General features: G+C 44.6%; 1 protein-coding gene across 2 annotated transcripts in view; it reads left to right on the top strand.

The window, feature by feature from the left end:
• SV2B (synaptic vesicle glycoprotein 2B) overlaps positions 1-27,849 on the top strand; it is a 244,423-nt gene that overhangs the window by 146,403 nt on the left and 70,171 nt on the right. For both annotated transcript variants that reach the window (XM_006065727.4, XM_006065726.4), the window contains exon 2: positions 1,029-1,812. In XM_006065727.4, coding sequence (XP_006065789.3) covers positions 1,362-1,812 — 451 coding nt within the window. In that variant the 5' untranslated portion in view covers positions 1,029-1,361. The remainder of the gene's footprint in view (positions 1-1,028; positions 1,813-27,849) is intronic.

Genomic DNA, 27,849 nt, shown 5'->3' on the forward strand with positions numbered 1-27,849 from the left:
TGGACCCAGTGATTGGAATTGGGATACAAGGTAAGGTCTTGGGTCTGACAATACTGGGTCCTGGTTCCCAGAATTGGAGCTAGAAAGAAAAAAGAGCAAAAGAACATCAATGTTTAAATAGGGTTGCTCTATTAGAAATGGATAACCAACAAAGTCCTGCTGTATAGCACAGGGAAAACTGCTCAGTGTTATGTGGCAGCCTGGATGGGAGAGGAGTTTGGGGGAGAATGGATGCATTTGTGTATATGGATGAGTCCCTTTCCTGTCCAAATAAAAAGTTTAAAAAAAGCTTAAAAAGTGCTTACCAAGCGAGTCTGACACTATCCTGAGCACTTTATGCACAACCTCATGAGTTAAGTGCTATTGATTATCTCCAGTTTATAGATGAGAACATCGAGGCTCAGAAACATGCGCATGATCACACTGCCACTACGTGGCAGGATCGAATTTCAGACACAAGCTCTGTGACTCTAGGTCTTCAGCAACTATTCTCACCTATTTAAGGCAAGTGCAAGGACATCAGAGTAGCCCTGGAACCACAATGCTGAGTATCAAAAGTAAGCTGAGCCTTGGGAAAAATGGTCCTAGATATTTCTTAGCCATACATTTCTAGGTACAAAATTGCACAGACACTTCTTGACAGTTAGAGAAGCTGGTCTTCTCATAACAGAGGCTGAACTGTAATAAACCTGCCCTGTTGCCAAAAGCTTGATTAATTCTAACAGAAAATCCATAACACAAAATCATCTTGCATTGAAAAATGTCTTGCCTACTTTACATTTCATTCTTGTATTAATATAAGACTTGACCCCTTTCATGGGTTAATCAGTGCTTCCAAGGGCTCTCTGACCACTGTTCTTTCTCACTGATTTGAGGCTCATTCATTTGATATGAATCTGATGTCTAATCAAGATGCCCTCCACCTTACACATGAAACCTTGGCACTAATAAATATATTTGTTCAATTCTGAGAGTAATTTGCAAGAATTTCTACATTTCATAACAGTCTTTTCTTTCTTTCACTCCAGAGCATAACCTTCAGTGGCAGAACAAATCAGGCCAGTTAGCAAGCTGCCAAGTCCTGTGGGCTCCTTGTCAAGGAGAACAGCTGGACCCATTTCTAATCAGCGTTCAACACAACACCTTTGGACTGCTGAAGGAGACCAGGCCAGACTTTGCAACTTTTCAAAGACTTCCAATAGCCACTGAATGCAAAAGACAAAGGGTGTCACATTCACCCAAGAAGTCTACATTTAAACGTCTGTACCTGGCATGGATGATGGTTATTGAAACAGCCCAAACCTCTATCACAGTGAAGGGAATATAGCTCAAGAGGCAAGCAGGCAGCCCCAGAGCCAGGAATGGATGACTATAAATACCAGGACAACTATGAGGGCTACGCCCCCAGCGATGGCTACTATCGTGGCAATGAGTCCAATCCAGAAGAGGATGCGCAGAGTGACGTTACGGAAGGCCACGATGAGGAAGACGAGATCTACGAAGGCGAGTACCAGGGCATCCCTCACCCGGATGACGTCAAGGCCAAGCAGGCCAAGATGGCGTCCTCCAGGGCCGACGGCCTTCGGGGCCAGGCAGACCTACTGGCCGAGCGGATGGAAGACGAGGAGCAGCTGGCGCACCAGTACGAGACCATCATTGATGAGTGTGGCCACGGACGCTTCCAGTGGACCCTCTTTTTTGTTTTGGGTTTGGCCCTGATGGCTGATGGGGTGGAAGTGTTCGTGGTGAGTTTTGCCCTGCCCAGTGCCGAGAAGGACATGTGTCTCTCTAGTTCCAAGAAAGGAATGCTTGGTAAGTAGAACTTTTCAGAGCTCATTCTCCCTGTGGCGTGACAATCTGAAGCGGGAAAGAGCGGTGTAATTTGTATAGCACCTGTCACTCTTAGGCGTCTTAAATCTACCATAATGTCCTTGCAGCACCATCATTTTACATCCATTTTGTCATGAAGGTGTTTTTATCTCGGAGACTTTAATAGGCACAGGTTTACAAAGCTGATAGATATTGGAGCTTAGGTTCCTACTGAGAACTGACTCTCAAGACTTTAGTTCTTTTTTCCAAGTCTTTTTTTTTTTTTTAAATTGAAGTACGGCTGATGTACAATATTATATAAGTTACAGGCATACAATATAGGGATTCACAGATTTTAAAGGTTATACTTCCTTTTCCTCCTCCCTGAGAGTCTGATTTCTCTCTTCTTTATATTAAATCATCTTCCATATCCAAATAACAAATTCGTTTTGTGTGTGTGCATGTCTCTTCCACTCAGTCCTCTCTGTGACTTTCCAGAATCCATTAACATCCGCTCCTGGTTTCTCTTGTATGTAAGTGTTAGTGGGCTGAACGCCCGTGTGTCTTGGCGATAAACGCTGGGCTGGGCCACCCGCAGAGCCCCTGAAGGCTGTTGGGGCCACACTGTGAAGCACAGATGGAGTCCGTGGGATGGAGGACGGGAGCTTGGCAAATCCTTGATGAGACTAGCACCATCAGAGCCAGACTTCAGATATCAGGGCTTGAGGCACAGAGAATTTTGTGAAGTTAGAGAGAGTGTGGGCATAAATAGTGTGGCATAGAAGAGATTCATCAGAATATAGACAAGGGCTTGTCTTGGTCATTAAATGTCCTGCAAAACATATTCATTCTCTAAATTCACAGTCCATACAATTGATTGTTTAGCAAAAGTACAGTGTCAGAGTACTTACCGGGAGTCAGGCTCTTACTCAAGACTGAGGCACTTTAACCGTTATGACCCTCAAGAACTCAAAATCCACCCATCAACTTAGTTCATTCATTCAACAGATATTTCTTGTTTGTGTACCATGTTTTAGTCTTTCTGCTCCAGCCCTGGAGAAAAAATATTTAACAAGGTAGATGTTGTCCTTGCCTCTCAAAGAACTTAGATAAAGTGGGACAAATAGGCATTAACAAACAGAGAATTATTTGATTATGGTAAGGATGCATGCTTTCAACATTTTGTGCCATTCTGGCCCCACTGCCTGCTTTAGAGCAGGGATTGACAAACGTTTTCTCTACAGGTCTAGATGGTCTCTGTCGCCACTACTCAACTCTGCCTCTAGCACAAAAGAGGCCATAGACAATATGCAAACAAATGGACACACCTGTGTTCCAATAAAACTTTATTTAGAAACAATGTAGCAGGCTGAATTAAGCCTGTGGGTTATAGCTCATTGGCCCCTGATTTACAGCCACAATAAATAGGACTAGGGTATAAAATGGAGAAAACATCTGCATAAAAAACTGTCCCTGGAGGCTTTTAAAAATGGTTTCATAGACTCACAGATGTAGTAAATAGATTTGTGGTTGCCAAAGGGAAGTGGAGGTAGGGGAGGGAAGGAATGGGAGCCTGGGATTAGCAGAGGCAAACTGTTATATATAGGATGGATGCATTGTAAGGTCATACAGGGAACTGTATTCAATATTCTGTGATAAGCTGTAATGGAAAATAATATGAAAAGATACCTGTCTATATATAGAGAGACCTATATGTCTGAATCACTTTGCTGAATAGAAATTTACACAACATTGTGAATCAGTTATACTTCAATAAAATTTTTAAAAAAGAAGCATAAAGGCCACTATCCCTAATGAATATAAATGTAAAAAAATAATCAGTTTTAAAGAAGTAAATTCTAACACAAGCTACAACATGGATGAAACAAGTTACACTGAGTGTAATAAACCACACACACCCACGTTTTTTATTTATTCCTATTTAATTAAAGTTAAAGGGACCTTTAAAATTATGAGATCTCTGTCAGGTATGGCTATCAGGGAACTGAAAGAGACCAAGTATATACAAACAAAAGAAATGACTCAAGAAGCAAGATGTCACCCAGAGGTTTTTTTTATTATTTTAAAATAATAAAAAAATTATTATTCTTTTTGTCAGCAAAATTCTGCTGTCTCTTCAAGTTTCAATAGACTTTTTTAAAAGGGCAAAATCAAAATGAATCCCAACTCCCTGACAAAAAGAAACTGTTGCCTGTTGATCTAAACATTTCCAAGACCATTATTTTGTTTTGTGGTATTCTCAACTGAAACCCTAGATTTGTATTAGTCCAAATTGGCATGTTGGTAATGATTTCATGCCCTCTTGGTCTCTCCACTACCCTGGTACCCGACAACCTCATTAAGAGCCGGCTCCCAGGGCAAATGCTGGGAATTGAGGAAACATGGTCTCAATCTGGAGAACCCACGTTGTGAAGTTTTGCTTTCAGTGTTTACAATGAAGATGCTGTGACTCAGCCCAAAAGGGGCAGGCAGACCCCTGATAGAGATGGACTCCTATATGCACTTGTGGGGCCCCCTTAATGGATCCAGGGAGGTGGGTGACTGGACAGTCTCATCAGGCTGGCTTCTCCATGCATTTTCTCATGTCAGCTTCATAGTCACCATGGTGCTTATAGGAATTTTTGTCCCATTTGTACATATCAGGAAGCAGACTCAGTGAGCTGTATTCAACGGCACATAGTAATTGCTGGAGCTGGACTTTCAACCCAGGTCTTTCTGATTTTAGGATCTGTGCTCATTCTGCTACACCACACAGCCTTTCTTTCATGCATGGTCTTTAGGAAGGAGGTCATGCCATGGGGAAGACGTCTCTCCAGTTGTCAGGCACCCCATAGGTACCTGAACACCACGAATTTCTTCCAACAGAGAGGTAGCATGGTGTGGGGAACGTTGCCAGTGTGGACACTGGTGTCTGTCAACAAGGTTTTGGCAAATGGCTTTGTCATTTATCTTTCTTGGCAAGTGACCTTGGGCAGTCATCACTTCTTTAATGATCAATTTTCCTATATATGGAATAGAGTAATGATACATCTGTTGCGAGGATTATATGAGATAAAGCTGGTAAGCTCCATGCCCACTAAACTACTGTTAGTTCTTGTTACTTTGTATTATTATAGTCTCCCTGCAGCATTGATAGTGAGTTGCAGTTCCCTGGTGGCTCAGTGGTAAAGAACCTGCCTGCCAAACCAGGAGATGCAGGAGACATAGGTTTGATCCCCGGGCTGGAAATATCCCCTGGAGAAGAAAACGGCAACCCACACCAGTACTCTTGACCGGGAAATCCCATGGACAGAGGAGCCTGGTGGACTACAATCCATGGGGTTGAGAAGAGTCAGACATGACTGAAGCAACTTGGCACAGTTGCACTGAGATCACGGAACAGCCTGGACCCTGCAGCCAAGTGGACCTTGTCTCCTCCAGTTCTTAGGAGAGTGACTTTGGGAATTACTTAGCTTCTCTGTGCTCAGTTTCCTTCTCTGCAAAATGGAGCCGCTAAGGATATCTTACTTCATAGGATTTTTGAGGACTAAATGAGTTTAATGAATTTAACTTGCCTGAAATGGTGGCTGCCCATCATAGGTGCTCAAGATATTTTAATTATTATTGCTAAGGTTGTTTCTTTACTTTTTTTAAAAATCAATTTTCCAATTTCTGGAAACCACTGATTTTTTTTTTTTTTTAGTGTCTTCATAAGGTTTTGCCTTTTCCAGAATTTCATACAATTGGACTCATATAGTATGTAGCTGTTTCAAATTGGCTTCTTTTGCTCAATAGTATGCATTTAAGTTTCCTCCCTGTCTTTGCATGGATTGATAGCACATGCCTTTCTAGGGCTGAATAATATTCCATTATTTGTATGTACCACAGTTTTATTTATCCATTTGCCTACCAAAGGGCATCTTGGTTGCTTCCAAGTTTTGACAGTTGTGAATAAAGCTGCTATAAATGTCCATGTGCAGGTTTTTGTATGGATAGTTAGTTTTCAGCTCCTTTGGGTATCAGGTATATGATTGCTGGATTGTATGGGAAGAATAAGTTTGGTTGTGTAAGAGACTGCCAACTTGTCTCCAAAAGGGGCTGTACCATTTTGCATTCCCAGCAGTGTGTATAAGAGTTTCTGTTGCTCCACATCCTCACCAGTATATGATGTCTTCAGTGTTCTGGATTTGGTCATTCTAATAGGTGTGGTATGGTATCTTGCTGTTTTAACTTGCATTACTCTGATGACCTATGACGTGGAGCATCATTCCATATACTTATTTGCTATCTGTATACCTTCTGTATAGCTTCTCTGGTGGTTCAGTGGTAAAGAACCCACCTACCAATGAAGGAGACATGGGTTCAGTCCTTGGGTTGAGAAGATCCCCTGGAAGAGGAAATGGCAACCCTCTCCAGTATTCTTGTCTGGGAAATCCCATGGTACAGAGGAGCCTGGTGGGCTACACGGTCCATGGGGTCACAGAAGTGTCAGACATGACTTAGTGACTAAACAATCATCCTTCTTTGGTGAAGTGTCTATTAAGGTCTTCGAAAGTGAAAGTGAAAGTTGCTTAGTCGTGTCTGACTCTGTGTGACCCCATGGACTGTAGCCCGCCACGCTCCTCTGTCCATGGAATTCTCCAAGCAAGAATACTGGAGTTGTTAAATTAGGTTTTTTTACTTTCTTATTGAGTTTTAAGAGTTCTTTGTAGTTTTTGGATAACCATCTTTTATCAGATGTCTTTTGCAAATATTTTCTATCAGTCTGTAAGCTGTCTTCTCATTCTCTTAACTCTCTTGTTATTAAAAAAGAAAAACAACTGGAGGAGTTGCCTGTGGTTTAGTGGTTAGGATTGAGTACTTTCACTGCCCTGGCCCGAGTTCAATTCCTGGTGGGGGAACTGAAATCTCTCAAGCCATGTAGTTCAGCCAAAAAAGAAAAAGGAAAAAAGACACTGAAAGTGATGCCTCTAGACTTGACCCTAGTTAATGTTCCAGGGAAAGAATTCAGAGGGAGAACTCCTCCCACTCCCAAATTCAGACCTCAAATCATGAACTATTTTGTTATTTTTCTTCCTGGAAATGGCTGAATCCATTCAGAAGATAAAAGAAGCATCCCCAGGCCAGGTAACAAAAATATCTAGGTGCTGCTGTGCCACTTCGCTGAGCTTTTAGAAAGATGAAAGTTTGCTTCCTTCAAGGGTTGTGTTTTAGTGGGTCACATCTAAAAGTGTTTCATTTGGGGAAGAAAAAGCCCCATGAAAAATGTTAGCATTCAAGGCTCAGCCCTGTTTCTTTTTCTTTTCTTTTTTTTTTTTTTACAGTTTCAGCAGCTGTTTCTTTTCTTAAATTTATTTTTAATTGAAGGATAGTTACAATATTGTGTTGGTTTCAGCCATACAACAACATGGATCAGCCATAGGTGTACAAGAGTCCCCTCCCTCTTGAACTTCCCTCCCACCCCATGCCACCCCTCTAGGTTGTCACAGAGCCCCAGTTTGAGTTCCCTGAGTCACACAGCAAATTCCTGCTGGCTGTCTGTTTTACATATGGCAGTGTATATGTTTTCATGGTAGTCTCCCCGTTCCTCCCACCCTCTCCTTCCTCCCCCTACCTGCCATGTGAAGTCTGTTCTCTGTGGCTGCATCTCCATGGCTGTCCTGCAAATCGGTTCATCAGTACCATCTTTCTAGGTTCCGTGCTGCTGCTCCTAAGTCACATCAGTCGTGTCCGACTCTGTGAGACCCCATAGACAGCAGCCCACCAGGCTCCCCCGTCCCTGGGATTCTCCAGGCAAGAACACTGGTGTGGGTTGCCATTTCCTTCTCTAATGCATGAAAGTGAAGAGTGAAAGGGAAGTTGCTCAGTCCTGTCCGACTCTTCATGACCCCATGGACTGCAGCCTACCAGGCTCCTCCGTCCATGGGATTTTCCAGGCAAGAGTACTGGAGTGGGGTGCCATCGCCTTCTCCGTTCTAGGTTCCATATATTCTAGGTTCCATATATGTGTGTTAATATACGATATTTGTTTTTCTTCAGCCCTTTCTCTTATGAAGTGGGTAGTTCCCTTTAAGACAAGAAGAAGGCATTCATCTGTTAATTAAATTCGTTATTCTTATTTTTAGAAGGATCACTGAACATTTCCCTGTAGTATTCCCTCATGGCAATGCAAGGCGGGCAGGTCCCAGCACTCAGTGAGTTTTGCTCTAATGATGAAAATAAAATTCACACAAGAAACATAGAATACCAAACTATGCAGTTGTGCAATGCAGTGTTCAGTGTTATCCCTTTTACTCAGATGTGAAGGAAACAGAGACAGCGTAAGGGACAGAACCTGAGGTTGGCATGTTGTGGAGTTAAGCGGCCTGTTTTTACATCTGCTCCTCTGTGCAGTGGCTGTGTGTCCTTGTACTGATCTTGGAGTCTTCCTCTTGAAGACTTCCATGATTTTAGGTGGTTAATGAATGAATCTACACTTCTTTTTAATCCCTTTTAGTTACTATTTATGTATTTTCTGGTTATATACAGGAAAAAAATCATTTAAAATGACTTAAAGATAGGAAGTTAAGGACTATCTGGTGTGACATTTTCTTTTTCAAATGACATCGAATTGTTGGCATCTCTAATCCTTATTTCCTTATAGCTAGGACAGTACTTCGGAGAAGGCAATGGCACCCCACTCCAGTACTCTTGCCTGGAAAATCCCATGGATGGAGGAGCCTGGAAGGCTGCAGTCCATGGGGTTGCTGAGGGTCGAACACGACTGAGCGGCTTCACTTTCACTTTTCACTTTCATGCATTGGAGAAGAAAATGGCAACCCACTCCAGTGTTCTTGCCTGGAGAATCCCAGGGACGGGGGAGCCGGGTGGGCTGCCGTCTCTGGGGTCGCACAGAGTCGTTCACGACTGAAGCAACTTAGCAGCAGCAGGACAGTACTTATTCATGACACACAAAACAAACCAACAGTGTCCTTCTCTGCCTGAATTTGGTAAATTACCACCAAGGTTTTCCTATAATTGTAAAAAATACTCCTTAAGCTGGAACTGTGGGTGATTCCCACCTTCATGCTGATGAGAAGAAAGAGAGCTCTGTTTTTAGGCCACAGTTCCACTTTTGCCTTCAGAATTTGGATTTCCTGAAAGGGTCTAGTTTCTCTGTGGGTATTTTATTGGCTGTTAGTTTTTCTTGCCATCAGCAGTGGGAAGGCTCAGGGAGTCCTACAGCTTCAGACAGTGATTTAGAACCTAATAGGGGACCCCTGGGGCGTGATGTCTGTATGAGCTAAGGGAGGATGTGGAGCAATGTCAGATGGAGTGGATTCATTAGAATAAAGTGTGCACTGAATTTCCATAGCGGCTCAGAGATGGATGTATTACTCTACTGTCATGAAAGATTATCCTTTAATTGTTTTATATGCAAATTCACAGTGAGCATCAGGGCAGAACACTTGATTTATGAGCCGCTTTATCTTTAGCCCTGAATTCAGAGTGTCAGTTCCTAAAAGGAGGGGCTGCCTATACCCCAGAGCCTGGCACACAACATGTGCTCAGTAAGTACTTACTTAGTATCATGGAAACAAATACTCATGATGGTGAAATCCACCACTAGGAATTTTCATATAATCTCTTTGTGTTTGATTGTATCCGTTGTTTTTATGATTTTTTTAGATCATGGGATTCTTTAGAATAGAAAGAAAACCAAGAGCTCCCTTATCAGAGTCCACACTGATTGCCATGTTTTGGAGTGTGGGCTTGATTGCACAGTCAATGGAAGAGCTTTCAATGGAGAGCTATTAAATGGCTTTGAGGAAGAGAGTGACAAGCTGGTTTAAGACGACAACTCTACCCCAGTGATTTTGGTACTGGACGCGGTTCTAGGGGAACAGAATCTGAAGGATATGTTTACTGAATTGATTCTGGAGCTTCTGGAATTGGTCCTGTGACCCAGTTAGATTTAAAGGCAGCATTGACTCTATTTCCTACGGCAAAGAGAGCACTTCTGTGTTCACAGCATGACGTGGCCACAGGGATATACAACATTTCATTGGATACTCATGTTCAGATACTTAAAAGAGACAAGGATCTGGGAGATCATTTTTGTTAGACTAACATTTTTGTCAAATTAATGAGTATGAGATTGGCTGGTTGCTCCTAATGTCATTGACAGAGTGGGGAAAGAAATGAATGAACTCGGGGCTCAAATTCCCAGCACCAAGCACTGCATAAGTGACTCTGAATCTTCTGTGTCTGCCCTGAAGGAGACGTTTATCTCCTGAGACTGCTGACAACCAAACCCAGAATCCCATCCTCTAAGTGACTGAATTACAAGTGCAGAGTTGAATTCCCAGCCTCACAGAATGTCTACTGTTGATAGGCAAGAAATGAGATCCTGGAAGTTGGCATGCAGATGTATGGGAAGACCCCAATGAAGCTGAGGGCACTGAACTCCTAAATTTTGATGCGTCTTCTTTGCCAGTAGATGCAGCCTCTCCACCTGTGTAACCCTGCTTTGATGAGGAAGCTGTAATTGCCTCCCTTGTGGCAGTTGCCTTGCAAGACATTGTTGATTCTCCTGAGGACCTCAACCCCCTCTTTTCCTCTGGACTTGTATAACTAGACTCAAGTTACTGCAGGTCCTTAAAAGTGAGGGTCAAAGTGAGACCCATGAAGAAGTCTTTGCATTGCATGCATGCTCAGTCGTGTCCTGACCCTTTGTGACCCCATGGACTGTACCCTGCCACGGTCCTCTGCCCATGGGATTTCCCAGGCAAGAATACTGGAGTGGCTTGCCATTTCCTTCTCCAGGGGACCTTCCTGAGCCAGGGATTGAACCTGTGTCTCCTGCATTGGCAGGCAAATTCTTCACAACTGAGCCACCTGGGAAGCCTGTGAGGAGGTCTGTTACACAGCAAAAGAACTACTTGGTTTTCTAATTTACACAGAAGTTCAGGAAACATGTGTGGGAATGGATATTAAGGGTGTGGGGTAATGGGGAAGGAAAATAAAATTGAATCGGGCTGCATTAATTGATATGGACCTGCTAAACAGAAATCAACATTTAATATTGAAGATTGAGGAGTTAAAAAGGGCTCTACCAGTTTGGTTAGTTGGGTAGCTAAAACATGGACCAGACGCTGGCTCACAGTGTATAAACTTGAGTGCCAGACCTGCCTAGGCTTTATGTAGAGGAAGAGATTCAAAGGCTTAGGGAGATTGGAATGTTAGAATGGATTTGTCATTTAAAACCTATGCACCCATCTTGGGAGGGTCCACAGCATATATCTTTCACTGTGTCTATGAGAAATAAATTTGTGAGGCCACCTCCTAACATCCTTGAGGAGCTCTATGATCACTCTTGGAGAAGGAAATGGCAACCCACTCCAGTGTTCTTGCCTGGAGAATCCCAGGGATGGGGGAGCCTGGTGGGCTGCCATCTATGGGGTCGCACAGAGTCAGATACGACTGAGGCGACTTAGCAGCAGCAGCATGATCACTCTTATTTTTTTTTACATAAGATAAGCAACCTTTTTTTTAAAATTTAGTGTTTAACTTGTTGGCTGTGCTGGCTGTGTGTTGGCTTTCTCTGGTTGCGGTGAGTGGGGGCCACTCTTCTTGTGGTATGTGGGCTTCTCACTGTGGGGGTTCCCTTGTTGATGAGCATGGGCTCTAGCGGCAGGGGCTACAGTACTTGCAGCATGCACACTCAAGTAGTTGCGGCATGCACACTCAAGTAGTTGTGGCATGCACACTCAAGTAGTTGCAGCATGCACACTCAGCAGCTGTGGCGCATGGACTACGTTGTTCCCTGGCATGTGGAATCTTTCCCGACCAGGGGTCAAACCTGTGTCCCCTGCATTGCCAGGCGGATTCTTATCCATGGGACCATCAGGGAAGTCCTCTGTGATCACTCTTAAATGCAAGCCAGACCTCACTGTGGGGACTTCCGCCACTGCAGTGAGGAGCCTAAGTGCAGGAGGAGTCATGGGACCCGGGGTGGCAGGGGTCAAGTGGCAGCACCTAACCACCAAAGTCAAGGAGGGCGTGATTGCTGTAATGGACCACAGAGCCAAACAGTGACCGGGACAGCCCGACTCCTGGAGACTGAGGGATTCCCAGAGTGAAATACATAGAAGCTTACTAAATTCTTGTTTGATCTGTATAAACAGAAAGATTCCAGGTCAAGGGAGCAAAAGTCTAACCTGTCTCAAAAAACAGTCACAGTTCCTCAATCATTTCCCAGGTTTGAGCCAGTTGATAAGCCCCAAATCCATGAATGAAGGGGAGGCTGGGTCTCCTTAAGGAAAGGATCACAGTACCCTTGCCCAAAATTTATTCTGGTTAATCTTTCTCCCGGTTTCTCCCAGGGGACTTTTGGCTTTCTACCAGGCTGACTGTGCATTGGGGAAAAGGAAATAATCAGACCTTTTGAGGATTATGGGATCTGGACTGACACTAATTCCAGGAGATTCAGAACATCACGGTGGTCTATCAGTCAGACTAGGAACAATGGAAGTCAGGTGGTCAATGCAGTTTTGGCTCAGGTCCATCTCACAGTGGGCCTGGTAGGTCCCTAAATCCACTCTGTGGCTATTTCCCCAATTCTGGAATGTCTAATGGGAGGTGATATATTTAGCAACTAGCAAAATCCCCACATTGATGAAGAATGAATTGTCAGATGGGAGAGCTGGCTGAAGGTTATTGGAGTAGTCCAAGGGGAAATATGCAATTCCTGGACTATTATGTAGAGGAAATAGTAGAGGCTGTTTGAGTGTTTTGAAAAATTGAGATTTTTATGTGGAGCTTTAAAATATTTCTGCTATAAGCATCAGTTTTTCTTATTTAATTTATTCAAGGAAGAAAACAGATGACTTATGCAAAGAAGACAAGCTCTCTTAACTTCAAGAGGTTTACATTTTTACACAGCTGGTTGTGTTTATTATAATAAGATTAGTGAATTCATAGTCACAGGGTTGACTATTACAAAGCTAGTGAGTAAATTCAATGTTCTGTAACAAACATACAATGAAGAAAAACAATTTCCTCTAAAACCAACGAACCCACCAGCTAATCAACCAATCCCCAAATCAGCATCATAATTTCAAGATGAAAAGTAATTTCACAGTTAACCATTGGGGGTTAAGAAAACCCTTGCAAAGAAAAGGTCTTGAAACAAAATCATCATCTTTATGATGTCGGCTACATGTTAAATATGGATTTAGCTTTGAGTGAGGCACTTTTTCCACTTGTCTCTGCTATTGTGTGTGTGTGTGTGTGTGTGTGTGTGTGTGCGTGCCTGTCAACTAAGTCCTACATCAAAGGATAGAGCCTACCTCAGTCTGAAAACACTTGTGTCAACAACTGCTAATTATTAACCACTTGTTCAAATTTACAGATCCTGGATTTCTACTCTGATTTTAATCAAGATTGAATCAAAGCTGTTTGGAGTTCTGTGTGTATGGAGTAAATAGCATTGTGTAAAGAAAGAGGGAGAAGACATAGGAGGAGAGAAAGGGAAAGAGGGGAAGGGGAAGGAGGGGAGGGGACGGAGGGAGACTAGGAGGAATCCTTAGCTCTCAGGGCTGTTGGGAGAATTGACTGAGAGTGGTAAAGAACCTGCCTACCAGTTCAGGGGACGTAAGAGACACGGGTTTGATCCCTGGGTCAGGAAGATCCCCTGGAGGAGGGTGTGACAACCCACTCCAGTATTCTTGCCTGGAGAATCCCATGGGTAGAGGAGCCTGGGGGGCTACAGTCCATAAGGTCACAAAGAATCGGACATGACTGAAGCGACTTACCATGCCACTGTGCTAACTGTCCAGCTCAGGGTCTGCACACAGTATGTAATCAATTAATACTCATTCTGTTCTTGTGATCCATCTCCAACAGATGAGGTTCCACTTCTAACTGGTTTGAACTTTTGTTGTAGCAAAGATGTCTCAGTACATTCTGTCTACACTGTCTGCAGAACATCTTTGGCCATGATTCCTTCAAAGATTTGAAGGACTTTTTTTTCCCTCCACTGTTGCAAGCACACTCCTCCAGATCTAAATAAAAGATGTTTGCTAACTAATGGTTTACCAATTTTTGGAATAAAAATATGATATTTATTAATTTATATGGATTCCTCTATATTTGCCCCTACCGTGGAAAACTTTAATGAACTAGAAAAAGTCCACTGAACTCTAAATGCACATTTGTCATTGTTGTTCAGTCGCTGACTCATGCCAGCTCTTCGTGATCCCACGGACTGCAGCACTCCAGGCTCCCCTGTCCTTCACTGTCTCCTGGAGTTTGCTTAAATTCATGTCCACTCCGTCGGTGATGCTCTCATACCATCTCATCCTCTGCTGCCCCTTCTCCTTTTGCCTTCAATCTTTCCCAGCATCAGGATCTTTTCCAATGAGTCTGCTCTTCACATGAGCTGGCCAAAGTATTGGAGCTTCAGCTTAACTCACATACTTGAAAATATAATCTTCAGATCATGGACAATACAGCAGGAATGTGTGGGAGAAATCCCTAAGTAGACTGTTATATCTACTAGGAATGGAGGGCAAGTTGCAGGGTCAGGCATGGGCTGGATATATACACATAAATATATACATATACATATACCTAGCTCACTCTCTGTACAAGTGTGTGTATTGTTGTTTAGTTGCTAAGTCGTGCTCATCTCTTTTTGTCCCCCTGGACTGTAGCCTGCCAGGCTCCTCTGTCTATGGCATTTCCTGGACAAGAATACTAGATTGGGATGCCATTTCCTTCTCCAGGGAATCTTCCCAACCCAGGGATCAAACCTGCGCCTCTTGTATGGCAAGCAGATTCTCTACCACTGACCCACCAGAGAAGCTCCAAGTATGTGTATATATATATATAAAACCAAAAATGACTCCAGATATTGCAAGTGTTCCCTGGGGGCATGAAATCACCTCCAGTTGAGAACCAGTGCCCCAAGTGAGTGGTTCTCTCCTCTGTCTGCCCTTTTGAGTCACCTGAAGAGCTGTTAAAAAAAGGAAAAAGCAACCAAGCCCTGTTCTAGAATAATGGTGTCAGAGTCTCTGCGGGTGAGGTGTGGCGGAGCATTTTGGGACCACCAGCAGCGGTCTGGTGACTGTTGTTCAGCCAGCATAAAGAATTAGGCGGCTGACACAGAGACTCAGGGTCAGCAGGAGCTGCTGAGTTGTCAGGCTTTGTGCTTACTGTGCTATGTAGGACTTCTCCCCAGATGGCTTCCTTCTTGTGTCTGTGGGGATGGATGGGATGTTTGCACACCTTGACCAGCAGGAAAAAAAAAATGGGGCTGTACCCAAAGACCTTGCTTACATTTGCACAGTGCTTCAGGGGTTATCAGTGGTTTTCACAGATACTCACATCTGATCTTTAAATGACGCTGTGAGGCGATCAGAGTGGTAAGCCCCAGTTTACAGGGTAAGGGAAGTGCTGCTTGGAGGCCTTAAGTGATACATGTGGTTGCTGAGGCAGGCCTCGTGTCCTGTGTCATCGCTCACTGCCGCTCGTGTTCACTGTGGGGGACTTTCTAGCAATGAGGTTGGAAGGCTTATTTTCTCACATATGGATTTCCTTCATAGAAAACAAAGGACTGATGAAAAAGGGTCCATTATTTCCCAGTGTTGATGCAAACTCTGTTACTTTTCTTTTAAATTAAAAGCAAACTGTAATAATCATGCTACCACCAGCAGCAATGGTTACAATCTGATAAACTCTTGTGTACTGGAATGCGTGGGTGCTCAGTCATGTCCAGCTCTTCACAACCTCATGGACTGCAGCCCGCCAGGCTCCTCTGTCCATGGAATTTCCCAGGCAAGAATACCAGAGTGGTTGCCATTTCCTCCTCCAGGGATCTTCCCCGCCCGGGGATTGAACCTGTGTCTCTCATGTCTCCTACATTGGCAGGTGGGTTCTTTACCACCAGCACCACCTCTTTTATACTAAGTATTTTAAATATGACATTTCTGATGCTTGGAACAACCTACAAAGGAAGCATTCTTTGCATCCTTTTAAAGAAAATTTCTTTTTTTTTTGGAAAAAACTTAGTCTCTAAGAAGTTAATGTAACTTGTCAAAACTAGTCTGGAGACGGCAATGGCACCCCACTCCAGTACTCCTGCCTGGAAAATCCATGGATGGAGGAGCCTGGAAGGCTGCAGTCCATGGGGTCGCTAAGAGTTGGACACGACTGAGCGACTTCACTTTCACTTTTCACTTTTCTGCATTGGAGAAGGAAATGGCAACCCACTCCAGTGTTCTTGCCTGGAGAATCCCAGGGACGGGGGAGCCTGGTGGGCTGCCGTCTATGGGGTCGCACAGAGTTGGGCACGACTGAAGCGACTTAGCAGCAGCAGCAGCAGCAGCAAAACTAGTTAGTGACCGCTCTAGGAGTTGAACCCAGCTATGTCTGCCTTCAAAGTCCATTGCTTCTCCTCTGCCTTGCCGTTCCCTCTGTGGAACATGTTCCTATGTGCCCACTGCATACGTAACCTTGAGCAACCCTTATGCAAAATGCATCACTCTGTTAAGATGCAGTTGCCAGTTAGGCACTGGTCCTCCATCAGCGTGCTGGAGTCAGTTACAGCGTATTTCTGTAGGTAGAGAGTGATGTAGTCCACATCCCAGCCAGGATCAGGAAGGCAAGGGGCCTGCAGTGATCTGATACTTAGGCACTTGTGTCAGCCCAGAAGAGGCCGCTATATTGCTGAAGCACCTCACTGCCATCCTCCTATGAAAAGGGTCCCAAGAAATGCTCCAGAGCAAGGGAGCTCTGGAGGCACCAAGAGCGATGGAGGCACCAAGGACCTCTCCACCCTCCCCCTGCCAGGAATCACATCAGATAGCGTGGAACATCAGAACTTGTAGAACATTTTAAAAAGGCACCCATGTTTTGCAAGTTAACAAGGAGAAATATTATATCTTACGAAGCATTTATCATGACACTGCGGGCCAGAAGTGACTGCCATACAATTGTAATTCATCATGTAATTGACAGAAAATGTCAGTCCAGTCATGCTTGATTGAAAATTTCTGTTTCTAGCTCTATATAAGAATTGACTGTAATACATAAGTATTTTTATTATAACTCAACCCATACATATACCACATATGCCAAGCATCTGCATGGAACATTTCCTAATCCTTGGTGTTCTGTTTTATTCTAATATTAAGGTTTTATATTTTGAAAAAATGATGCACATCAGAAGTCTTTATATGCAAGAATTTCTTTATTGCCTTTCCTTTATTTTCTTGTAAGGGCACCTCAGTTACTTCTGCAATGGATTCTCTTCATATAAAATTATTATGTCGATTGTATCAACATATGGCATATGCTAAAATAAATTTCTTAGAGAGATGTTAATCTTTTCTGTGACTGAATAGCAATAATAAAGAGAAAATTAGAAATTAAAAAAAAAAAAAAAACATTGACATCCAATGTGGAGTTCATGACTGTACAGCTATAATACCCTTTTGAAGGCCAGTGGCTGTAAACTCTCTCTGTATTTTTAATTCTTCCACAGCACAAGCCCAGATGAGTTGGTTTTTTTCTTTGCAACTAATTGAATTTTAATTTCCAGAGAGTCTCAGATATTAGCAGGGCAAGGGAGAGAGATGGGAGAGTCAGATAGATGGTCTTGGAAATGTAACACCTTTTGACATGTCCTCTGGGGTCCATGAGCAGACTGAATGTAAATGCCTTTCTCTCCATGGGGACTGGCCCAGACTCTCAAATATGCAGAGTGAGCATCTTTTGTTTCAACACTGGAGATTTTGCTGACTCAGAGGCATACATCAATCTCCGTTGGTGACGTGCAGCAATTAGCCCAAAGAAGTCCCATCCTTTCCTTGACCTCTCTTCCTCACCTCTCGTTGGGTCCTAAAAAGGGAAGTCTTATAATCTGTAACACAGGGTAAAAGGCAAAAGCCATTACTTACAACCTTATAGTATTTAGAAGGAGAATGGATAAAGGAGAACTCTGGACATGCCCTTGCTTTCTTTTTAAAAGATTTATTATGTATTTATTTGGCTGTGCTGTGTCTTAGCTGAGGCAGGTGGGATTTTTTATTGGTATTGTGTGAGCTCTTAGTGGCAGCGTGTGAGATCTAGTTCCCCGATCAGGGATGGAACCCGGGTCCCCTGGATCGAGAGCCAAGGGTCTCAGCCCCTGGACCAGCAGGAAAGTCCCCCTGGAGGGTTTTAGTTGCAGCTTTCCTGTCGCTCTTTTCTTTGTAATTCTTGGTGATTTCCATAAGCATTTTCCAATGTCCACGTTTCTTTATTCCTTAAGGTCTTCTGCAGTGATAGCCCCCTTTCAACCACTTACTGTCCTGGTCTTACCCTGGGTCTTATTATTATCAATAACCCCAACCCCTCCAAAAATCCCAATGTCGAGTACCTGCTTCTGTCTTTGTAACTCACCTTATCCAGTCTTCCAGCTCTCAGAATTGTTCAGCCTCAGGACAGCAACACCCTGGTAGTGTCTCATCACACTCTTGTCCTCACCACATTCTTCCCTGGATTTTAATTCTGCGGACAGAAGCATAACCATTCCCTGCACAGACCATCAGTTTCTTGTGCTTCTCTTGTTTGTCGCATTCACCAGCTCTGCTCGCACCTCACTCTTCACGAGTCTGCATCCCGCAGCTGAACGCGGCTGGTGAGCTCCACAGTGCGTCGTCCACTGGCCTCACTTTAAATTCATCGTCAAGAACCTCAAGGGGGCCCTTTGCCGCCAGCATCATCCTTCATTTCCCAGAACCACTCACTGGCCCACGCTCCTTGATGCCTGTTTCGTGCCTCACCCTCTGCTCTCCAACCCCCAGCACCTCCTCAGCATAATGAACTCAGTGCCTCTTTCACTGAGAAAGCAGGGAAGCCTCCAGAAAGGGCTCCCACAGTGCCCACCGCCACACCAGCTTCCTAGCTGCCTCGGGTCTTCCCCCTTCCTCCTGTGGCTGTGGACGAGCTGTGGGGCTCACCTGTCCATTCTCAGGCTTCATGCCTGTCCCCTTCCACTTCTCCAGGGGACCACTTTCATAATTTTCACCCTCCTCTCCCTCACTGACTTCTCTCTCTGGAGTCATTCCCATCAGTGCACAAACATGCTACTGTTTCTCTGATTCTGACTTCACACACATCTCTTCTGTTTTTAAACCCACTAAATCCAAGTCCTCACTTCCCATTCTCACTTGACTTTGAGCAGAAGTTAGTCCCCAACGCTTCAGAAGACTGTTCTCGTCTAGATTACCCCCACGTGGTCCAATCTCAGTCCTCCGCATTCCTGACCTGCCGGCAGCCACTGTAAGAGGTGATCCCTCCTGCCTCCTTGGTACACTTTCTTTGTTGGACATCTGGGATATCCCTGCCTCCAGTTTTCCTGCTGTCCCGCTGGCCACTCCTTCTCATTCTCCACTGTTGGTTTCTCTTTATCTTCTGGACCCTTTAACACTGGAACATGTCAATACTCAGCCAGAGAAGGTCCTCTCTCTCCCCACTCTTTTGGAGATCTGAAATGCCGGGCTGGATGAAGCACAAGCTGGAATCAAGATTGCCAGGGGAAATATCAGTAACCTCAGATAAGCAGATGACACCACCCTTATGGCAGAAAGCAAAGAGGAACTGAAGAGCCTCTTGATAAAAGTCAAAGAGGAAAGTGAAAAAGCTAGCTTAAAACTCAACATTCAAAAAATGAAGATCATGGCATCTGGTCCCATCCCTTCATGGCAAATAGATGAGGAAACAATAGAAACAGTGACAGACTTTATTTTCTTGGGCTCTAAAATCACTGCAGATGGTGACTGCAGTCATAAAATTAAAAGACGCTTGCTCTTTGGAAGAAAAGCTATGACCAACCTAGACAGAATATTAAAAAGTAGAGACATTAGTTTGCTGACAAAGGTCTGTCTAGTCAAAGCTATGGTTTTTCCATTAGTTATGTATGGATGTGGGAATTGGACCATAAAAAAGGCTGAGCATCGAAGAATTGATGCTTTTGAACTGTGGTGTTGGAGAAGACTCTTGAGAGTTCCTTGGACTGCAAGGAGATCCAACCAGTCAATCCTAAAGGAAATCAGTCCTGAATATTCATTGGAAGGACTGATGCTGAAGATGAAGCTCCAATACTTTGGCTACCTGATGCGAAGAGCTGACTCATTGGAAAAGACCCTGTTGCTGGGAAAGATTGAAGGCAGGAGAAGAAGGGGATGACAGAGGACGAGATGGTTGGATGGCATTACTGACTCGATGGACATGAGTTTGGGCAAGCTCCAGGAGTTGGTGATGGACAGACCGTGGGGTTGCAAAGAGTCAGACACGACTCAGCGACTGAACTGGACTGAACTGGCCTAATCTCTGCTTCATATGCCATCCATTCTCTTGACTTTATTTAAAATTTTAAAATATTTATTTATGTATTTAGCTGAGTTGGGGTTTAGCTGTAGTAAGTGGGATCTTTTGTTGCAGTTCACAGAGTCTCTAGTTGTGGCATGTGGGCTTAGTTGCTCCGTGGCATGTGGGGTCTTAGTTCCCTGACGAGGGATTGAACTCACATCCCCTGCATTGCAAGGCAAATTTTTACCCACGGGACCAGGGAAGTAACTTGACCCAACCTTTAAAATACATCCAGAATCCAGCTCCACTGATCACCCTGCCCCAAGTGGTCAATGTCACCCACTTGGGTTTATAATGGCCTTCTACTTGGCCTTTGTGATTCCGTCTATTGGAGGGAGAGACTCCTGTGGATGGGTGGCCAGGGAAGCTTTGGCCTGGACTATGGGAAGGAGCCAGCCATGCAAAGATCTGAACAAGCCAGATGGAGAAACAAGCAGTGTGAAGACTCAGATGGGAAAGAGCATCACTTGTGTGTGCATGCTAAGTTGCTCAGTTGTGTCTGACTCTTTGCAACCCCGTGGACTGTAGCCCTCCAGGCTCCTCTGTCCATGGGATCTCCCAGGTAAGAATACTGGAGTGGGTTGCCATTTCCTCCTCCAGGGGATCTTCTCAACCCAGGGATCGAACCCAGGTCTCTTGCATTGCAGGCAGATTCTTTACCCTCTGAGCCACCAAAGGTAAAGAGAAAGGAGTAACTGTCATAAGAATAAAAAAATTAAGAGGTATATCCATGAGATACATTTTATTTCAACAAAAGTGTGAATACTCACTTTCCTAACATACTAATATTAAAACCTGCCCAGATCTCTGTCACATAGGAGTCTCAAACAGTGGATGAAAATAATTGTTTGGTTAGCTCAGTTCAGTTCACTTTGTCAGTCGTGTCTGACTTTTTGTGACCCCATGCACTGTAGCCCACCAGTGTCCTCTGTCCATGAGATTCCCCAGGCAAGAATCCTGGGAGTGGGTTGCTGTGCCCTCCTCCAGGGCATCTTCCTGACCCAGGGATCAAAGCTGTGTCTCATGTCTCCTGCATTGACAGGTGGGTTCCTTATCATTAGCACCACCTGGGAAGCCCATAGTCACATAGGCTCTTATTTAAAGTGAGAAAAAGCGTGTAGGCAAGCACTGGACATTCAAAAGATATGCAAGCATAGTCACTAGGGTCCTATTCTTATATGAACTTGTCTCCAGGTAAAACCACCAAGATCTGTGCAAGAAATATTCCCTTTAGGAAGACTTCAAGGCAGAAGTTCTCAGTAGGATTTGCTCATCCCTCTGGCTTTTGCTCCGCCATTTTGAGTAACCAGTTATGCCACTGAAACCATGAGTAAACAAACCGGCTGTAGGGATCGCCACGGGAGTTTCAGACTTTACAGCACACCGTAAATCTCATTGCCCTTATCTTGGCCATGAGTCAGAGCCAGACCTCTAGGTGTCCCAGACAGAAAGACAGATCTTTTCCAGTCCCGGTTGTAAATCAGCTCTGTGCTAATATTGAGGCTAATGTTCTTTGAAGACAAGGAGGCCTGTTCAGAGTCATTGTATCAAAAAGACATCCAGGTTTTGGAAGGTTGTGAGTTTGACCTCTGCCAATAACCAGCCTCATCCCCTTCTGATTCTTTTGTGTGATGCTCAGTCCGCTGATCCCCCTCCAACCATCTTCCATCACCCCAACCGTCTGCTTATTCTAGGGCAGCCAAGTTTGCCTTCCACCCTCTTTCCCGCCATCACCTTGCCAGGGTTCTTGCTGTGGCCTTTCTCTGGCCCCTGCCCTATTCTGCCACTTGACTTGTGTCCACCTATTTATTTCAGCTATATTGTGAGTGTTTTTGAAGCAGAGGAATGGGCTGGGCTTATTATGGGTCTTCCCATACTCACTGACATGTAGGTGATGGGGTTGAGCAAATTTCAGCATGAAGATTGCGGTTTCTTTTCTTGATTTTATGTCAGCTACTCCCATCTCAGCTTCTAATTCTCAGCCATGTGCTCAGTCACTCAGTTGTGTCCAACTCTTTGAAACCTCATGGACTGTAGCCTGCCAGGCTCCTCTGTCCATGGGATTTCCCAGGCAAGAATACTGGAGTGGGTTGCCATTTCCTCCTCCAGGGAATCTTCCCAGTGTAGGGATCGAACCTGAGTCTCCTGCTTCTCCTGAATTGGCAGATTCTTTACCGTGGAGCCAAAATACTCCACAGTTAATAAGCCCTACTGTGATTCTCCTGGACTGGTCCTGGGTGTCATCAGGCACATTGTTCTACCCTCTGGACGTGAACACAGTGGCAGCCACAACTGGGCTGTGGTGGAGTGGAGGAGGGGTTGCGAGTCTCATGGGTAGTGGTCACGGCCGAGATGCTCATGGTCCTCAGGAGAGCTGTCCGAGATGTCACACCTCTACAGCTTTAGCCCAGATGACACGTCTTCTCACCTGCACTGAGAGGTACAAAAGGAAATCTCTGCTTTTCTAAGATGGCTCTAGTGTCGGGGGATGTGAACAAGGCAATGTTAGGATTCTCACAGCATCCTCAAGGAATATTTCTTAAAGCCTCTTGCTATCAGCCTGAGAGGCGATTAAGGGACATGCCAGGTACCCCTTTGCCCCAGGGCTAGTCTGAGCCCTGGGCAGAAACCTCACTGGTATCCTGAATGTTTTCTGTTACCGTTGCTTCCACCATGACTGTAGACCTGTCTTCTACTCACCAAAGACATGGCCAGGGATCTGGGGCCTGGGTATCCTTACCGGCTCAGAATATTGCCTTGTGGCTTGAGCTTGGTTTTGCATCACCAGCTGGGATGATGGAGTCTCTGGGCTTCCTTTCAGGGTCTTTAATTTTCCATAAGTATGGCTGGAGAAAGAACCTCTTCCTGGGATTAGACCTTATCTATGTGCTTCCCCGGTGGCTCAGGGGTAAAGAATCCACTTGCCAGTGCGGGAGACCTGGGTTCAATTCCTGATCCGGGAAGATCCCTCATGCTGTGGAGTAACTGAGCTCATGACCCACAACTATTGAGCCTGTGCTCTAGAGCCTGGAAGCCACAACTACGCAAGCCTGCATGCCCTAGAGCCTGCGCTCCACAACAAAAGCCACTGTAATGAGACGTCTGTGCACCAAAGCTAGAGAGTAGCCCCCACTTGCCACAGCTAGAGAAAAGCCTGCATAGCAATGAATACCCAACACAGACCCCCAAAAGATTGTGAATTACTATTAAAATATCTATTAAAAAGACCTTATCCTTACGCTACGCTACTGAAACAAGTGTCCCTGTCCCTCTAACTCTCTAGTCCACCTGCAGACCCTACCTCTGGGTCTGTTGACCACATCCTGATCGTAGACCTTCCAAGACAGATGATTCTGCTCTTCCATGGGGTTGTGGCTTCTCTATAGCCAAAGGACCAAGCATGAGTGATTGCATCACATCCTTAGGCAGAGCGACACATGCCTCCAGCCTTGGTGTCCTTGTGTAGTATTGATGCATCTTTTCTCATGGACTGCTCCATCACTGGGTTTCCCTGGTGTCTCAGACAGTAAAGAATCCGCCTGCAATGTGGGAGACCTGGGTTTGACCCCTGGTTTAGGAAGATCCCTGGAGGATGGCATGGCAACCCACTCCAGTATTCTTGCCTGGGAGAATCCCCATGGACAGAGGAGCCTGGCAGGCTATAGTCCATGGGCTCACAGAGAGTTGGACACGACTGAGCGGCTAAGCACACTCCATCATTTGGGGCACACAATTCATCATTTGATGAATCACCCAATCATATACCTGGATTTCTTCCATCAGATATTGGAACAATTTACTTAGATATAAAATTGTGGGACTTCCCTGGTGGTCCAATGGTTAAGGGTCTGCCTGCCAATGCAGGGCACATGGGTTTGATTCCTGGTCTGGACAGATTCCCATATGCTGTGGGGCAAGTAGGCCTGTGCACAACTATTAAGGCCTGTGCCCCACCCCCCAGGTTGTGCTCTGCAACAAGAGAAGCCATCACAGTGAGAGGCCTGCCCACTGCAACTAGAGAGTAATCCCTAGACCTTCAACTCCTTGCATCTAGAGAAAAACATTGTTTCCAAATGTCTTAGTGACTTTTTGGAGAGTTCCAATTTTCAGCAGACTGTTAACCTACTTCCCTTCAGCAGGGCAAGTTAGCCTACTTCCAAAGATTCATTCACTTGAGTTTACCTGACACATGAAGTACTGGGGCTTCCCAGGCGGCACTAGTGGTTAAGAACCCCGCCCGCCAATTCAGGAGCCGTAAGAGATGTGGGTTTGATCCCTGGGTGGGGAAGATCCCCTGGAGGAGGAAATGGCAACCCATGCCAGTATTCTTGCCTGGAAAGTTCTATGGACTGAAAGAGCCTGGTGGATTAATCCATGGGGTTGCAAAGAGTCGGACATGACTGAGCACTTGCACACAAAGCAGCGGGAGAGTTCACTACAGTGACTGCCAGGTTGGTTTCCACTAGACCAATCGTTAAAGCCAAACTCTTTCTGTGCTAAGCACTTAGACTCAAGAGAGAGGATTTACTCATCTCAGAAGTTTCCAAGCATTCAGATGTCATATAAACAAAACACTTGGCCAACCTACCCAAGGCATCTGGTTTAATAGGGGTATGCGCATAGATATCTTGATGTTCTTCCATGCCTTAGTAGCAAAGTGAGACTTCTCCTGGGGATTCCCTTATATATTCAATCTTTATCACAGCTACCACTGACTTCCAGACCCTCGTCCAAGAGAACATTACCCTTCAGGAAAGTATATTTGGTTGAATAATAAAGTGGAATGGCAATGGTTCCATTTGGAGAGGCTGATTTTATTCCTTCAAAGCATATGCATGCAGTCAAATAAATATTGGAGTGGTTTCAGAAAAAGGGAGCTCAGAATATTCCTTGGATATTAATGCATTTAATTTCAATGCATTCAAGCAAAAAAAAGAGAAATGCCTTCGCTGTTCTTGGTTAATTGCTAAATAAAGAAGATTATTCTGCAGGGGGCTCTTCTTTCCCATCACATTTAAACCAGCAAAATCTGATTGTTTGTTTCCTAAGCCTGCTACCTCTGGGGCTGAGGGTGTATTCTGTTGGTGTGAAGAGCACCTCTAGAGACAAACATTGAACCAATAAATACATCGGAGCAAATGGACATAAGTTCTATAAAGGAATGGTGGTAGGATGTGGAAGGACCGGCAGAGATGACAGAATTTCCTTTGGAACAGGACAGAAGCCAGCAAGCTGTGACTTGTGGGCTACACTCAATCCCCTACATATGACCCTTCAAACTGTGAACTTTCAGAGATGTGAATACGCTTTCCATCATCATCAGGCATGAGTGACATGGCAGCTTGCCCTCTGTCTCCTGTTGCTGACGACCCTTCAGCTCTGCCCTCTCCCACCTCCTCTCCCTCCTCCATCACTAACTCTTCTGGCCTGTTCACTTGATGCCAGCCCTCAGGGGCCAGCTGTTGTGCTGTACTCCTGTACTTCTCAAGGTCCTGTACTGTAAGAGTACAAATGTTTTCTTTATCTCTGTGTTTGTTTCTTATGTGTTACTAGTGTGAGAAGCATTATAAACCTATTACAGTACAGTTTATATAGCTGACTGTGTTAGTTGATACCTAGGCTAACTTGGTTGAACTTGTGAACAAATTGGACTTATGAACATGCTTGCGAAACGGTACTTGTTTGAATGTAGAGGACTTTGTATTTTTTGTTTTTACATTTTTAAAGGATTATAAAGAAAGAAAAGAAGAAGCATACGTCACAGAGACCACAAGACATCTGTAAAGTAAATTATTTGCAAGTAAAATATTTATTCTTTGACCCTTTAGAGAGAAAGTTTGATGAGTCCCAGTTTGGAACATCAGGCTTGCCTCTCTTAGGAGATGATGTTTAATCTGGGAACTTTAGAAAGAGAATTGGGGCAGAGGAGAAGTCCCCTGCCAAAGTCTTGTTAGAATAAACTTGAAAAAACTTTTGTCCTAAAAAGCTTTTTATTGAAATCTGGCTTCCTTTCCAGGTGAGGAGACAGGGAGGTACAGTTAAAGGGCATGCTACTATAAATAAGTTTCTTCTCCTTGTCTTGATCCTTTCTGCAAATTCTGATATATGGTTGGTTTGATTTTAAAATATCACCAACCTATTGTCATTTTTCCAATCCCATGGCTCTCTCAGTTCCCAGCCCCATTCTAAGCTGGACTGCTCATAGCAACAATAGCAACTTTGATCACTTATGCATTTATTTTTTTTAAGTTTGTGTTTGAATAGTTTTGGGGAGGGCGTATAATTGCCTTACAATGACGTGTTAGTCTCTGCTGTACAGTGAAGTGAGTCAGCTATAGGTGTGTGTCTGTATATATCCCCTTCCTCTTGGACTGCCCTCCCACCACCTGCCTCTCACCCACCCCTCGAGGTCATCACAGTGCGCGGGGCTGAGGCGCCCTGTGCTTTGTAGCAGCTCCCCACTAGCTGGCTATTTGGCACATGGTATATGTCAATGCTACTCTCCCAATCCATCCCACCCTCCCCACCCCCCACCCCATGTCATCTAGACAGAAAAGAAATAAGGAAACACAAGCTTTAAATGACACAATAGACCAGATAGATTTAACTGGTATTTACAGGTAGTGCATCACTTTTGAGTCAGGCATCCTGCTACATATTTGCAACCCACTGTCTTACAAAATCCTAATAACTCTGCAAGATAACTCTGTGTCTGAATTTTACAAAGAAGGCGTGGTGCTCGGAGAAGCTGAGTGCAGTGCCCGTGGTTATGCTGCTGGTCGTTCATGGAGCCAGGACTATGACATGACCAGCTGAAGTGTCATGTGTGAAGGAAGACTGGGCTCTTCCTTTTATGGGAACTTACCAACACGGGCTCCTCCCTCTTCCAAGGAAGCCTATTCCATTTTATTTGCCAGTTGCAAGCCCTTCTTACTCACCCCACCCCTCTCCTTTTACTTCCATCCGCTCTACTCTGAAAGTAGCAATCTTTGTTTATTTGTTTGTTTTAATGTTTATTTATTTGGCTGTGGCATGTAGGTTCTTTAGTTGCAGCACATGGGATCTAGTCCCCAGACCAGGGATCAAACCCAGACCCACTGCTCTGGGATCACGGAGTCGTAGCCGCTGGACCACCAGGGAAGTCTTTGCAATCATGGTTTTCAATTATCTCAAAAACTCAGTGTTATTAGGGGTGACATTGCCTTAAAATGCCACTGAGCTTGTTGAAGGAGGGGAGACTTCTTATTAACAGCTTTCTAACTAGTCCCATGGACAGCATCCCATGGACAGAAGAGCCTGGCAGGCTACAGTCCATGCGGTTGTAGAGTTGGACACGACTGAAGACACTAAGCAATAGCAGAGAACAGGGAGCTTTTTCTTTTTTTTTTGAGTCTGCTCTTTCTCAGCTGTCTTCTGCTTGAAACACTCCTTGTATCAAAATGGCACATTTGGAGGCCACATATCCTGATTCCCTGCGACAGCATTCTGAGAAGCTCTTCTTGTTCTTTCGATTTCCTGCTTTGGCTTGGACAGTGAGGTTTAGTAGCAAAAGTACCAGGCTCTGGTCCAGGAGACCAGAGTGTATGCAGGGCCAGCAGAGAGCCTCCGCGAGTCCCTGGCCTTCTCTGGCACTCAGCCTCCTTA

Source organism: Bubalus bubalis, chromosome 20, assembly GCF_019923935.1.
Source record: "Bubalus bubalis isolate 160015118507 breed Murrah chromosome 20, NDDB_SH_1, whole genome shotgun sequence".
In the NCBI taxonomy this organism is placed as follows: Eukaryota; Metazoa; Chordata; class Mammalia; order Artiodactyla; family Bovidae; genus Bubalus; species Bubalus bubalis.